Source organism: Lithobates pipiens, unplaced genomic scaffold, assembly GCF_037356315.1.
Source record: "Lithobates pipiens isolate NorthernLeopardFrog02 unplaced genomic scaffold, aLitPip1_a1.2 Scaffold_13, whole genome shotgun sequence".
Taxonomy (NCBI): Eukaryota; Metazoa; Chordata; class Amphibia; order Anura; family Ranidae; genus Lithobates; species Lithobates pipiens.
The window spans coordinates 123033345-123048692 of record NW_027507718.1 but is presented as its reverse complement, the minus strand read 5'-3'; the positions used below and the strand labels follow the sequence as shown (position 1 = coordinate 123048692).

At 40.5% G+C, this 15348-nt stretch overlaps 1 protein-coding gene across 5 annotated transcripts in view; it reads left to right on the top strand.

Annotated features, from left to right (window-relative positions):
* Positions 1–15348, top strand: part of EPS15L1 (epidermal growth factor receptor pathway substrate 15 like 1) — a 302041-nt gene that overhangs the window by 75619 nt on the left and 211074 nt on the right. For all 5 annotated transcript variants that reach the window (XM_077475481.1, XM_077475483.1, XM_077475480.1 and 2 more), the window contains 3 exons: positions 7145–7207; positions 10579–10704; positions 15111–15170. In XM_077475481.1, coding sequence (XP_077331607.1) covers positions 7145–7207; positions 10579–10704; positions 15111–15170 — 249 coding nt within the window. The remainder of the gene's footprint in view (positions 1–7144; positions 7208–10578; positions 10705–15110; positions 15171–15348) is intronic.

The window sequence follows — 15348 nt, the reverse complement described above, 5'->3', positions numbered from 1 at the left end:
AGACTGGAGGGGAGCCGTTTTGCTGGCACTTTACAGGCGCTATTTTAGCCCAAAAGAGCCTGAAAAACGCCCCAGTGTGAAAGGTATCTAACTGTTAGATTTTATGAGATGAAGGGGAAAAAAATAAATAAAAAATCGGCATCATATATCGGCCGTCGGCCGCCGCGATTTCTAAATATCGGCATCGGCCAGAGAAAAGCCCATATCGGTCGCCCTCTATTAAAAACACCTCAAAAAAGGGCTCTAGAAGAACAATAGTCACACAGCAGCCTAGAACCATCTCAAAAAAGATGGCATCCTCCCCTGAAAATAATATGGCTGATCAGAGTGAGCCATCAGGAGGGGCAAGTGTTGCAGCTGCTCTTAACGCTGCAGCCCCTGTGTATATTACTAAGGAGGTTATTTCTTCAACCATTTTAAGTTTGGAGCAAAAAATGTATGCTTTTAATCACATCTCAGAGGGGGACTAAGCGTAGCAGATCCCCATCCATTGCTCTGGACCCTCATGCTGAGGAACAAGGGGCGAGAGATGACGAATTTCTCTCAAAGGACCAGGAAGAGGCTGATGTCTCCTCTTCCGGAGAACCTAATATGGAAGGATCAGGTTCGCAGTAAAGGTTGTTGGTACAATCTCTCACTAAATTGGTCCGCTCCACATTTTTACTGCCAATAACGCAGTCAGTCGATGAGCCCACTTCTTGTTTGGGTTCACTAAAGCCTCCACAATCTGTTCATGCTTTTCCTATTCATTCATGGCTAAAAAAGCTTATGTATTCTGAGTGGGAGCACCCAGATAAACAGCTTTTCCCTCCAAAAAAGTTTTCAATACTTTATCCTATGGAGGAAGAGTTCTATAAGAAATGGGGAATTCCAGCAATTGACGCTGCTATATCCTCTTAAAACAAAAACCTGACTTGTCCAGTAGGCAATGCTCACATGCTAAAGGATCCAATAGATAAGTTGGAATTCCTTTTTAAAAACTATATTTCGCTCACAGGTTCAGTCGTTCAGCCTGCGCTGGCAGCGATCAGAGTATCTCTGTCCTTAAAGGACCAGTTCATAGAGGTACTCGAGGTTATTCCTGATCAGCAGGCCCAGGATTTGGCCGGTATATCGGAAGCGTTGTGTTTTACAGTAGACGCAAGGAAAGATTCTATTCTCCAGGCCTCATGGCTCATGCTAGGGCTGGTACATGTGTGTAGAATCCTACGGTTTAAAAACCCTAGAGGCCTGGATGCTCAGATTATGGAATTGTCCTGTCAGGATCCAATCCGACAATGCCATAGCAGTGGCCTATATCAATCACTAAGGGGGCACAAGAATTCATGCAGCCCAGAGAGAGGTGAATCATATTCCATCTTGGGCAGAAAACAACATTCCTTGCCTGTCAGCAATTTTAATTCCAGGAATAGAGAATTGGCAGGCAGACTACTTAAGTCACCAACAATTGTTCCCGGGAGAATGGTCCCTTCACACGCATCTTTATGCGAGTATGTCAAAGATGGTGAGTTCTGGGCGTGGCTCTGTTTGCGTCCAGGTTCAACAACAAGATCGACAACTTTGTGTCAAGGAGAGAGGATCTGTTGGCATACGGAACAGATGCCTTGGTTTTTCCATGGGATAATTTTTTATTGATCTATGCGTTCCCTCCTGTTCTGCTGCTTCTGTGCCTTCTTCGCAGGATCAAGTAGGTAAGGGGGTGATTCATGTGGCCCAGGAGATCTTGGTTTGCCAAGATCATAAAGATGGCAGTAGGGGACCCTTGGACCAAACCACTGTGGCCAGACCTTCTCTCATAAGTTCCGGTATTCCATCCTACCTTACAAACGCTAAATTTAACAGTTTGGCTATTGAATATTTAAAATTGACAGCGCTAGCGGAATAAAGTGCTAACATAAAAACCAAGTAAAATAAATCATATAGTGCTGACATAAAATAGAGTGCTAAACCACAAAAAATTACATTAATTTACTGCTCGCTATCTTCCGTGATGATTCAGCATCAATAAATAAAATATTGAATTAAAATAATAAAGTTCATCTATTGAGTGCTTTATGCTGGAACAACGGTGTCAATGGATAGGCTTCAATGCAGTTTGTGTTGGAAGGTCTCCCCCTAAGTGTCTCCACTCGCCAAATTCGATGAACCCCTAGCTTTGCAGTCCGAGGGTCATGGTAAAGTTGGGGTTAATATTGGTAGAACCCGAATATCCAAATGGAGGTAGTATCATAAATCTCACGAGTTTCCAGAGCATAGGTATATGGCAAGGCAAAGATGAAAAGAAAATACATGTGAAGTACTGCCGGTAAATAACAAAACTGCACTGCTAACTTATGTCACTCATGAGACAATAGTTAAAAAACAGACAACATCGTGTTCCTGGTTCACAAAGAGGTCCCTCCCTTCTTTGGTATACACGTGTATTGCTTTGCTACAAAACTGAGGTACTCCCAGTAGTGGGAGGGGTTATATAGGGAGTGCACTTTTTGTCTTGGGGTGTGCCAATGTCCATCACCTGAAGGTGGCATATAACCCACATAGTAACTACTCTGGCTCTGTGTCCCGTGATGTACTTCAAAGAAAAGGATTTTTCAGGTAAGCTGCATTAAAAATCCTATTCTTTCTCCTGCGCCGGGGCGTCCGCCTCTAAGCAATGGAGACGGCCTCCCCCGACAGACTCTAGAGGAAAATCTCAAGGTCAGACCCAGGCACAAAAGAAGACCTGGGGCCGCAAATCTGCAAAGCAGAATACTAAAGCCTCATCATGAAGAGGCATCCCCCCCTCACCAGAGTGGGGGGGGGGGGGAAAGACTTCTGAAATACTCAGAAGTCTGGCAAAGGGAAATTCAGGACAGATGAGTAATCTCCACTGTGTCTCTAGGGTACAAACTAGAATTTCGGGAGTTCCCACTGTCTTGTTTCTTGAGATCATACGTTCCCAAAGACCCAGGGAAAATGCAATCCCTGTTTCAAGCTTTAGACTGATTATAGGCTCAGGGAGTGATCATACAGATCCCCACAGAAGAGCGAGGTTTGGGGTTTTATTCAAACCTTTTTACGGTACCAAAGCCAAATGGAGATGCCAGACCCATTCTAGATCTAAGGAATCTAAATTGGTTCTTGAAGATCCTCTCCTTTTGCATGGAGTCAATCAAGTCAGTCGTTTCCATCTTGCAAGGAAGAGAACTTATGGCATCCATCGACATCAGAGATGCATATCTGCATGCTCTCATATTTCCTGCTCACTAGAGATTTCTGCGGTTTGAAGTAGAACAGCTAGCACTTTCGGTTTGTAGCTTTGCCCTTTGGGCTAGCTACAGCACCCCAGGTGTTCACAAAAGTACTGGCCCCACCTCTAGCCAAGCTAAGGCCACAGGGCATAACAGTCTTGGCGTACAGAGACTTATCTATTGTTAAAAGACCAGTCAGTGGCTCGCTTGGAGCAAAGTTTACTTTCTTTTCAGGATCAAGCTGGAAAGAAAGCCGGTAATTCTGGTAGCTCCAGCATGGCCCAGAAGGTTATGGTATGCAGAAATCGTAAAGATAGCAGTGGAGGATCCGTGGCCCCTCCCACTAAGGCCAGACCTGCTTTCACAGGGGCCAATATCCCATCCTACTTTACGAACGCTAAATTTAACAGCCTGGCTATTAAAACCCATATTCTGAAGAAACGTGAGCTTTCCAGGCCAGATCTTTCAACTTTAATGCAAGGAAGCCAATCTCCAGAACTATATTATATATAGTTTGGAAGGCTTATGTTTCCTGGTGTGAATCCAAAGGTTATCACCCTCTGAAATGTATCGTAGGCAGAATTCTTGCCTTTCTACAATTAGGCGTAGAGATGAAGTTGGCCTTGAGTACTATTAAGGGCCAAGTCTCAGCCTTATCGATTTTATTTCAAAGACCACTTGCGACGCATTCTTTAGTCCGGGGTTTTGTGCAAGGGGGTGATGCGGATTAATTCACCAGTTAAAACACCCTTGAGCCCTTGGGACTTGAATTTAGTTTTGTCAGTGTTACAAAAATAGCCATTTGAACTGATACAGCATATTGCCTTAGTACTTCTTACAAGGTAGCTGGTATTTTTTGTTGCTATATCCTCAGCAAGGAGGGTTTCAGAATTGTCTGCTCTTTTTTGTAAAGAGCCATATTTGACTATACATGAGAAGAGAGTGGTGTTACGCCATCGTCCAGGCTTTTTGCCAAAAGTAGTTTCAGGTTTTCTCCTGAACCATGATATTGTCCTGCCATAGTTTTTTCAAAAACCGTGTTCCAAGGAAGAAAGTCACTACATTGTCTTGATGACAACTGCTCAGATTCATAAGACTGATGTCTTGTATGTTCTGTCAGAGGGTCCTAATAAAGGACAGGCAGCGTCAAAATACACTGTCGCTAAGTGGATTTGACAGGTGATAATTCAAGCTTATGATTTAAAGGGTAAAATTTCCCCGTTTCAAATTAAGGCGCACTCTACCAGAGCGGTTAGTGCTTCTTGGGAAGTGCATCCCAAGGCCTCCCGGCTCAGTTCTGCAAGGCCGCAACTTGGTCTTCAGTGCATACTTTCACAAAATTTTATCAAGTGGATGTAAGGAGGAATGAGGATATCTACCTTCGGGCGCAGTGTGCTGCAGTCCTCAGGTCTGGGGGTGCCCTATGGGTTGTGTCTCCCTCCCCTCAAGTAGCATTGCTATGAGACATCCCATTAAGCAATTACTTAAGTCAGTTTTTATTTGTAAAATCCTTTTCTTGGAGTACATCATCGGACATGCCCCTCTTTATGGGGTTAAGTATATTGCTTGGCTACAAAAACTGAGGTACTCCTGGAAGGAAGGGGGGTTATATATGGGAGTCAACTTCCTGTATTTGGTTATACCAGTGTCAACATCTGAAGGTGACTCATAACCCATTAAGTAATTATTTAAGGCGCTGTGTCCCATGATGTACGCCAAGAAAAGGATTTTTACAGGTAAACTGTTAAAAAAAATAAAAATAAAAAAAAATCTTACTTTTAGTTCTTGCATTACTATTAACTAAACCCATTCGATTTTAGTCGTCTAAAACAATTAAGATAACATTTTAGTCCAAAGTCTAGGACTAAAACTAAATTGAAATTTGATGTCAGAATTAACATTGATGGTTTAATTCCTGTAGCAGACTGAAAACTGTGTAGGCAAGATATCTTGGAACCAGCTAACGTTTTTTTAGGCAAGTTACAGCAATAGTTTTAGTTTTTTTTCTTTTGTTTTTAAGTGTGTAAAGCACAAGCTCTAATAATAAAAGGGTAAATTCACCTTATCAGAAAGATCTGTCCAGTGTAAGTTTGTCCCAACCGCTATAACTGCCACATTAGCTGGACAGCTTGCTCTGCATGTAAATGGGGAAAAAAAGCACAATATTTTTTGCTATAGCCGTCCTAATACTTCATGTTCTCTTAAAAGTAGGGCCGAAATAACAAATCGATTAATCGACAACTAATAGATTATGAAATGAATCTATTACTATTTTCATAATCGATAGCAGTAACATAATGGGATTAAAAAAACTAAAATTAGCCCTTTATAGTACAAAAAAAAAGCAAATTACTACTGTAAATATTACTTTCACTATTGCACAGTAAAATAACAAACCCCCTACAGTAGCAATTATGTGCTCTTTTTGTACTATGAAGGGCTCATTTTTTATTTTTAACTCCATTATGTTACTAAATGTTTTAGGCCTCCTCCCCACCCATGTATGTTTTTTGGTGCTTTTTGCAGAAACGCACTACAGTTAATTTAATGTTCAGGTCTATGCTTTTATTCAGCTGCTACTTATTTGGAAAGGGTCAAGGACCTTTTTCAATGTAAAACAGTGCTTTTTTACTTCAATATACTTTGATGGAGAAGCTGCAGAAAAGCATGTAGTGTGTTTTTTAATCTGCCCAACAAATTGGCAAAAAAAAGGCAAAAACGCAAATCACACCAAGATCGTGTGCACAAAAATCAACATGCAATGTATAAACGGATCAATTGCAAACTGCATAGGTGTGTACCGAGCCTTATGCTGGCCACACGGATCAATTTTCAGACGGGAATATTCATGCAAAAAATCTTTGTATGTTCGCTGAATGAAAGAATGTTTGAAATTTTCACTTGCTTTTAACATTCTGTTTTTTAATTGTCATTTCTGAACGAAAACGACATACACTGTCTGAAAATCTTCGACCAAGAAGTTTTATATTTCTAAATTTTCCCGTCAGTGTGGTTGAATATAAACATTGATTTGACCCCACTAACAATTAGAAAATCGAACAAAGTTCATAAAATGACTTTTTTTTTCAAGGAAGACATTCATTTTGTATGGCCAGCATATAATATTACAGTTCTGTTTTATCTGCAAAACAGTCTTATTAACTTTTCTTTAAATAAAAAAATTTGATCTTAGTCTGATTATATTTACCAGATTCAGCCTCTAATAGTATATAGATTATATCTCTTCTTTCTGTTATTCTCAGAATGGATTAAAGATTTTACTCCCTAACCATATAGTTGGATATTTATATTTACCCCTGCGTTAAGAGATATTTAGGATTGAATTGCCTTTTTTAAACTTTACATATTAACTAAATTATACTCCGCATTTTTTTTAAAGGTTTTTAACCGATTAATCGAAACAATAATCGACCAACTAATCGATTATGAAAATAATCATTAGTTGCAGCCCTACATAAGTGTTAATTTTTTTTTTATTAATTTATTTTATTTTTTTCTAATAGGTTTTTAAATTTTTTTGAGGTTTACAAAAAAATAAAGAGAATCCTAATAACAAAAGAAAATACGATACTCTAAAGGGACATAAATACAAAGAATAGAGCCGGCAACTCCAAATGTCCTTGTTGCTTCTTTATTGATGCATAAAAAAAGTGAGTAAAATATACAGGGGCTCACACATTTCTGCTTACAAGCCTTGATCACAGCACAATTTTCAAGTTAAGATACTCTAAAGAGACAGTAGCCATACATTCCTGCTGCAATCTAGCCGAGAGCAGTGTCCACAAACAGAATGGTGTTGTACAGTAAATATAAATTAGAAATGGGAATATAAACAGTTATGGTAACTTTAGCATATAATGTGCAATAACTTTCATTTTCCTTTTGTTTTGAAGAATGATACCAGCAGTCCCCTTTTGATCACGCCACCTCCTGTTGAAGGTCTTTGGTCTGTTCGGGTAAGTTTTCCTCAGATAACATGCTCTACTGACGTTGTATGTACTGTACTGAGTAGATTGTCCCCCACTATTAGTCTACGTGATGATTGTCTCTTGTACAACGTGATTGGAAATTATTCAACTTTTTAAGTTGTCACAGGAGCAGCTGTCTGAGGGGGATATCACTTTAAAGCAATCTTTTACTTCCTGTTGTGTCTCTGGGACAGGAAGTGAAAGGAAACAGGATGCATACGGTGAAAATAAAAAGAACTGATGGTCATAGACCTAACTATCTCAAGAATGGCCCTACATTAACATTTTCTGTTTTTAGATTTACAGTTTTTTGTTGAGTCTGCAAAGGATCATTTGCATTGTCTTTTACAATAAGTAAACGCTTTCAATGCAGAATTGCTTTGTTCCACTTTAGATGTACAACTTCAGCCACTCAGTCAGTGTCAGCTTTTCTGACTGTTTGTCAAGCATGCTTATCTGTAGAAGAGAAAAGTAAAGCATGTAAAATTGTTTAGTAGTAACAGTTTAGGACCTTAACTCTTTTCCTTTCTTCTCCTACAGACACAGAAAAGCTTGTGTTTTAAAATAAATGAAGCTACTGTATATTAAAAAAAACTTTGGTTATAAGAAGAAAATCAGAGCAAAGAATACGTGCAAACTGAACGGCAACATTCAGTTGACTGACCAATCAATAATCATTTTCTCTTCTCTGTACAATGAAACTGTTTCCATGCTGTCACCAGATTTTCTGTGACTGGCATAAGTAAGCAGTTACTGTTCAACAACAATTTAGTCTGACCACAGTTTACTTGCAAAAACAATGGCTGTGAGCCACACAGAAGATACTTGGCCAAAGCAAGCAACAGTTGGCACTGACAGCTTGTCATTTAAACAAACAAGAGAAGGCAGTATTTCTGAATTGGTGAATGAGATGGCTTGTACCCGTGGGCAGTAATGCAACAGAATGTGTAATCATTAGTTCTCTTGTTTGCAGACATGCAAGTCTGGTATGGTGTTCAGAAAAGCGTAGATAATTAGTCCATATAAGTAGTAATGGTAATATATGTTACTTTTAGAGCTGCACCTTTGTGTGGAAGAATAGAGCTTTCCTACAACATAAGCTAGATCTATCTATCACGGAAACAGTCTAATATTGCAGTCATTTATTCCTGCCTGCATACAGTTGTTTTGGGCTTGTTAGCATTAGTACACTAAACCAGTGGTTTTTGCATATACAGCTGATTAAGGGGCATAAAGATATGATTTATATGGCTCTGCCCATTAGCATAGAATGAGTAATAAACCTCCTCTTTTTGAAATATGTGATTAAAGAGCGACATATAGATTACAATGTAGATCCTGTTTTAAACAGGCTTTGCCAGTGCTTAGAACTGGTTCAGGGGCACTCTAGTTTTATTTTTGGTCCGCCACACAACCTGTTGTGTGGTTGCACTTCATGCACTTTTATGGATATAGTGAAGTGAACAACATACTTTTATATAGAATCTGATTTCTCTCTGCATTTTAATATTACTAAGATAACGCAGAACTGAATAATTCATCAATCAATATTGGTACTCTGGGATCAAGCCTTAAAATTAAATCTAGCTAAAGAACTGTATTAAAAGAAAACAAATTGCATTATCTTTACCTAAATGTAGTTATCTTTGCCTAGTGTAATCATTTTAAAGCATTTGAAAACCTCAAATGTGATATATGAACAAAGCGTATCCCTCTATAGCAGGGCTCAAAATTTCAGGTCCTGAGCCACTAGCCAGGCTAAGAGTTACTTGCCACCGGTTGCCCCACCCACCCCTCCCCTGCCCCACCCCTAAGCCTAATGCCGCCTCGCTGTGCCCCATCAACACACTCACCTGGATGATGGATCACACACAGTGGGCATGTCCCGCTGTGTGTCACTGAACTAGATCTGTGTTCGATGCAGTGGTGTCTAGGGGGGCGGGACCTTGTTACACCTCGCTGCCGAACACAGACTCAGCTCTGTGATACACAGTGGGAGATGCCTGCTGTGTGTGTGTGATACAAAGAGAAGGAAGAGAGAGGGAGGGGGAGCATTGCAGCCTCAGCTCAGCTCAGGGCAATCCAGTCCTGTCGCTCTGCTGTGTCCTCCGGCTGACAGTTTCCTGACTGATCAGCCAGGAAATGGTCAACGTGGTCCATCCCTGCTCCTTTTTTTTGAGGGCTGCTCTATAGTGTGTAGTTACATAGTTAGTAAGGTTGAATAAAGACACCAGTCCTCCGGTTCAACCTGAGTGAGTGTCTACAGTTGTCCCTATCCCTTTACTTTGCACACTCACATCGGTCCTTACCCTTAAGGAGCCCACAATCCAAGGTCCCCATTCATATACTAGGGCCAATTTTGGACAGAAGCCAATTAACCTACCTGCATGTATTTGGACCTGCAACCCTTTTTACTGCTAGGCGAGAGTGCTACCCACTACACCACTGTGCCGCCATAGTTGTCTTAATCCAGAGCACTAAGTGTTATTACTGTCTACTGTGTCATTTCTTTTTTTATCAGCATGAGTCACATCTGACAAGTTTTCCTGACATCAAGAAAAAAATGGTGACAGAAGGGCACAGCTTGTGACTGACAGCCACGGCTCTGTTCCTGTGAGTTGTGTAAATGGAGGTGTGTCCTTTCCCTCCAATCAGCTCTCAGAGCTCTTCTCATTGATGTATTGTCGGCTCTCTGTCCCCTACTTTTCAGTGCTGAGAGCCTGTGTAAATTTGACCCTTTGGATGTAAGGGAAAGACAGCTGTAGATAAACGGGTACAACTTATGTAGGGTGATTTGTTTAATCTGTGTATCTCATGAGACCAGTTACTTCACTGGGTAAGGGTTTACAACCACTTTAAAGCATATCTTTGGCTTGAAAAAAAGTTGTCTCCCAATTTCCTTCCTGGGCCCCCCTCTCTCTCTCTCTACCTGTCCTCAGCACAAGTAAGTCACCATCACATACTTAAGATTTGCCAGATTGCACAGGCCACAGTGACTGGGTTCATCTCATGCATGTTTTGCAAAAATTGAGACACAGTCACTTGTACTCATTATTTTCCAATCAGTAGCACATTCCCCAGGTCAGGGTAGAATGTGAAGTTCTGAAATATGTAAATAGGTCTGAGCTGTATTAAAGGGATAGGTAGAGGAGGGTAGACTGGGTCAAATTATTTAAAATCACACTATACTTTAAGAGGAAATTTGTAATGGATTTGGGTCAGTGGGTCAATTGTTTATGTATGCACGTATTTGTTATATAAAAAAAAAAAATTCCCTAGAGAAAAAGTATATACAAATCCACTGTGATCACTGAATAGCTTCTTATCTCTTTTGTTGCCATATTTATTTTACTTACCAGACAGAAGAGAAAGCCAAGTTTGATGGAATTTTTGATAGCTTATTACCAGTGAATGGTTTACTATCTGGAGACAAAGTGAAGCCGGTACTTATTAACTCCAAGCTACCTATGGACATACTGGGACGGGTAAGAGCACTGTTGCTTTTGTTTATGCAGCATCCCAGTTAAGTAAAACCTCAACATAAGACACAAAATATGTAAATAGAAAAGATGTTTACCTGTGACGTGTTTTTGAATACTCTGCTTGAAAGGAAAATGAAAGGGTAACTTAAACAATATTTAATTGCACCAATATTTGCATACATTGGGATAATTGTCTTCCTTGCCTTGCTCAGGTGATAAAGCTTGGGCCTGGCAATTAGCTTCTCAGGCCTGGGCATGGCATCCTGGGGGAAGATGACATGGTCCTCCCATAACTGGTAAAACTGAGGGGAAGGTGAGTGGGTGGTGGGTTTGATCTTAAAAGAGAACCTGTCATTTTGCCCTGAATGGAGATTTCCCTCCACTACCTGTCCTGGAGGTCACACCAGAAATCTTCCCAAGCTGATGGGAATTTTAACTTTAGACAGTTGTCACTGGCACAGATGTACCCATTAGACAATTTCTCCTATATCCCTGCTCCATTGACAACTGAAAAATGTTGGATTTCTCATTTCCTGTCCCTTTCACAGTGGACACCAGGACAAATAGGGTGAGGCACCTCAGCAAGGACACAGATGGCATTAACTAAAAAACGATTTAAATTCTTTAGATATACTTTTGTTTTCTGCATGGAAAGTGGAGGCAAGATCCTCTACATTTAGTATAAGTAGGATAAGCCTTGACTAGAAATTATTTTTTAAAATTTTTCCCTTTCAAACAGTGAATGAGACTTCCCTCTGTTGATTTTGCAATATAAATGTTCATCATTTGTTGCTCATAAAGAAAATACACTTCCTGCTCTGTAGTCCCCCAAGTTAGAAACAAACTCTTAGGTTATTTCAGTGTATTTCTTGTGAACCTTGCTTATGAATCTTGTTCTTTTGTAAGGTTCCTTATTTGAAGCCACTATTGACTAATACATATACAGTAAGTCAGGCATATGGCATGAGATGTGCAGGCTAGCACAGCACTTTATAAAGGATCTGTATCTTCGCTAGGCAATATTTTATGTTGTAATCCAGCAGCTGTTCTAAATAGTAACATTCTCTTTTATAAAAGATTTCAGAGTTTAACAAAGGGAAAGGCATCTGTAACTAAAATAATTGATTAAATGAGGTAGAATCCAGGCACATCACTAAATTTTCTTCACTTGTGGTATTTACCATACACGGAATGTTCAAACCAGTCAATGTGTAATAATTGGGGCAAGATCGTAATGTTAAAGTCAGGATCTGCACATAACCCTGAGCCAGCTGCTCCAGCACCCCAGTGAGTTCAGGGGTGCAGAGCAGAGAACGGTGACTAAAAGTCACCAGCTCTCTGCTCGTGGAGCTCTGAGAACCGAGAGGTCAGTGGTCTTTGATTGCTTGGTTCTCAGCGTTAGAGCCAGTGGGGGACATGCAAAGAAAATAAAAAACATTTCTCACCTCGTCTTTCAGGACAGCACCTGCAGAGAGCGCAGCTCCATGTGCTGTCCTGAAAGACTCGTAGAAATACCATTACCACTAAGTCTAACTAAGGTTCTAAGGTTTTTTTTTGCTTGAACATGATCGAATGATAGAAATCAGCAGAGCTTCCCTTCATTTCAGATCTACAGAGACTGCATGCACTTGCAAGTGCACTTGTAGTGCGCAGTGGATTTGACTTTAGTAAATCAACCCCACAGTGCATGAACTGGAACAGTTTTTCTTTTTCTTATAACTTCTTTTATTTAGCATTTTAGAATAATGGAAAAAACATTTTTTTTTTTCAAAGATGTACCTGAGGGTATAAACATCTGGAAGTAGCAGAGATGGATAACCTCACAATTAGGAAGTACAGGCAGGTCACAAACACATTTGAGGTAGATGAGGTTGTTTGCTAGGTGGTATCTGCATAAGGTAAGGGAGCTGCTTCATAACTATTTGGTAGGATCATGGTTTATACATTTTTCAGTATGTCAAGAGGCATAAAGTATTTGACTTGTATACGAGCAAAGTCTCAAAATCTGATATATTAGATACCTTTGCAGGGTGTGTTGTGATCTATAGATGAGCTTCTGGTGTACCTGGAGTTAGAACGCTATGCTCCAAGGTAAGATTAGATAGAGAGCACTAAGAGAAGGTGGGGATTGCATAGGGAAAAAAGGAGGGGGTATTGGGGGAGGGGGGGGGGGCCAGGTTTGGATGGGAGAACAACAAGGGGTAACAAGGGTATGGGGCTATCCTGCAGTCGATAGATGGCCTCATGCACACTGAGCATTAAAAAACACTGCTTTTAGGGGCCAGCGCATCCAGGAGCCACAGCGTTTTGGCAGAAAATACATGTCAGACGTCTAAACATGTGTTAATGCAGGGCTCATCGAGTGCTTGAGCGTTAAATTAATTGGCCAGAATAAATTTTAATCTGGCCAATGAGGGAAAACAAATATTCTGACCAGTGTATTGACCAAGGACTTGATGGGCCTAAACAGGCTTACATGAGTCGATCGTTTTTTTTTTCTTCTGCCGAAATCCTGCTGCCAGGAAAAGGGTGCTTAGGAGAGCTGGCCAAATGCCCTGTGTGCATGGGGCCTGAAGATCGATATGCAGATGTAAAGTTGTCAGTTTAGTAGAACCAAGTTTTAAGAAATTGTTTCTCTTTGTGATTTGAGGAAGCTACAACATCTTCCATAGTTTTCATCTTATTAGCTTTGTTAAAGTGGTTGTAAAGGCAGACGTTTTTTATTTTGTGCATTAAGATAAAAAGCCTTCTGTGTGCAGCAGCCCCCCTAACACTTACCTGAGGTCCCTCTGTCCAGTGATGTCCACCAGTGTCTCAGCCTCCGAGATTCTCCCTCCTGATTGGCTGAGACACAGTAGCAGAGTCATTGGCTCCCGCTGCTGTCACTAAATAAAAAGTAGGGTTGGAACTTTAGATGAGGTGTGTATGAAGAGGCTCAACAATAAAACAATGTAACATGGATGTGTTTATTGTCTAAAACGCACAGCAGTAGCATGCAGCATTGAGTACATACAAATATAGATGGCATTGTTAAAAAGGTAATCCTCCAAGAGATGGAATCTTTAAAACCTAAGGTTTGGTCCTGAAAGTAAAACATGATGCATCTGTATAAGTCTGATGCGTTTCATGGCATAATGCCACGCTTCAGGGGCGAATGCGTGATAAATTATATCTGAAAAAAGACATGGACATATTACATAAAGTCTAAACAAGAAACCCAAAAATGGGAAATGGTGACGTAGAGGCACTAATAATAGGTCCTGGCAGTCTCTGTGAAATCAAGGGTTACGGAGCATTAGGTTGCGGAAGTCTCCAACAGGACCCAGGGCTCCCATACTCTATTTTGTTTATCAAGAGTGTCATTTAGAGAGCCCATCAGGTACTCCATTCTTTTAACATCTCTGATCCTGGAGTGCAGCTCGAATGAGGGGGTTCCCTCTTTTTCCACTTCAGGGCCACCAAACACTGTGCTGCAGTTAGCACGCGTGCCAAGAGCTTTTTTGGCTGTTTAGAGAAGGAGGTAGGTGGGAGGCCCAGAAGGAAAGTTTTTGGGTCGATGGGCACCCCAGTTCCAAAGATGGATTGAAGCAGGAAGTGCACCATCTGCCAATAGGGGGTGAGTAGAGGGCAAGTCCAATAGACATGAAATAGTGTCCTCCTATCCTTTCATCATCGCCAACATCGGGGGTCGGTCGAGGGCTATATGGAGTGGAGCAAATAAAATAGAATCTTATATTGATTCTCTTTATAGAAGCGCACAGATGGAGCGCTTAGAGTCCTGCGACCATATGAGCTACACCCAGGGTCTACTCCCATTTACCCATATAGGCATGCCATGGTCTGGCTGGTGATAAATCCATGGTCAAGAGCTGATAAGTGCACAAGATCATACCTTTATGGGACGAGCCCTCTAGACATTGTTTTTCAAATTCAGTTAAGGGGAAGAATTGAAGGTTTGTTACCAAAGACAGCAGGAGTTCCCTCCCAAATGTTGGAGTAGGCTAGTTACGGAAAACACGGATAGCAGCTTGGAGCAAAGATTTATGGGAGTAGGGGTCCTATTGGGTAATTATGGAGGCGGGGCTAACCCACACGTATGCTGCCATGGAGCCTATCGGGAAAGGAAAATTACGGTAAGTATCTGATATAAATTTTCCATTTTCATACAGAGATGCACCCTTTCAGAATGGTATATGGCCTAAGCAAAGGTTTCTGACAAATGGACTGTAATTGCAATTTTTGCAATGTTATAAACTGAATAAAAAGGTATTTTCACCAAAGAACAAATGTTGATGAATGTTATGTCATTGAGTGAGTTTTTTTTTTTTTATTACAAATAATTTAATATATATATATATATATATATACTTTAGTACTGGAAGAGTAATGATGCTATCTTTTGACCACAGGTTTGGGAACTTAGCGATATAGACAAGGATGGACATCTGGACAGGGATGAGTTTGCAGTGGTAAGTATGATGTTACTGCTTGTACCAAGCAGAACAACACATAATTTTTTAGACACCAATGTGAGTAGTACAGTTCTTGCTTTCAATGGATGTTATGTGATGCAATAAAAAAAATGCTGGTTTATGTGGTACTAAGCTGTCAGTAGCAGATCCTTTAAAGCATTTGTTACCCTAAAAA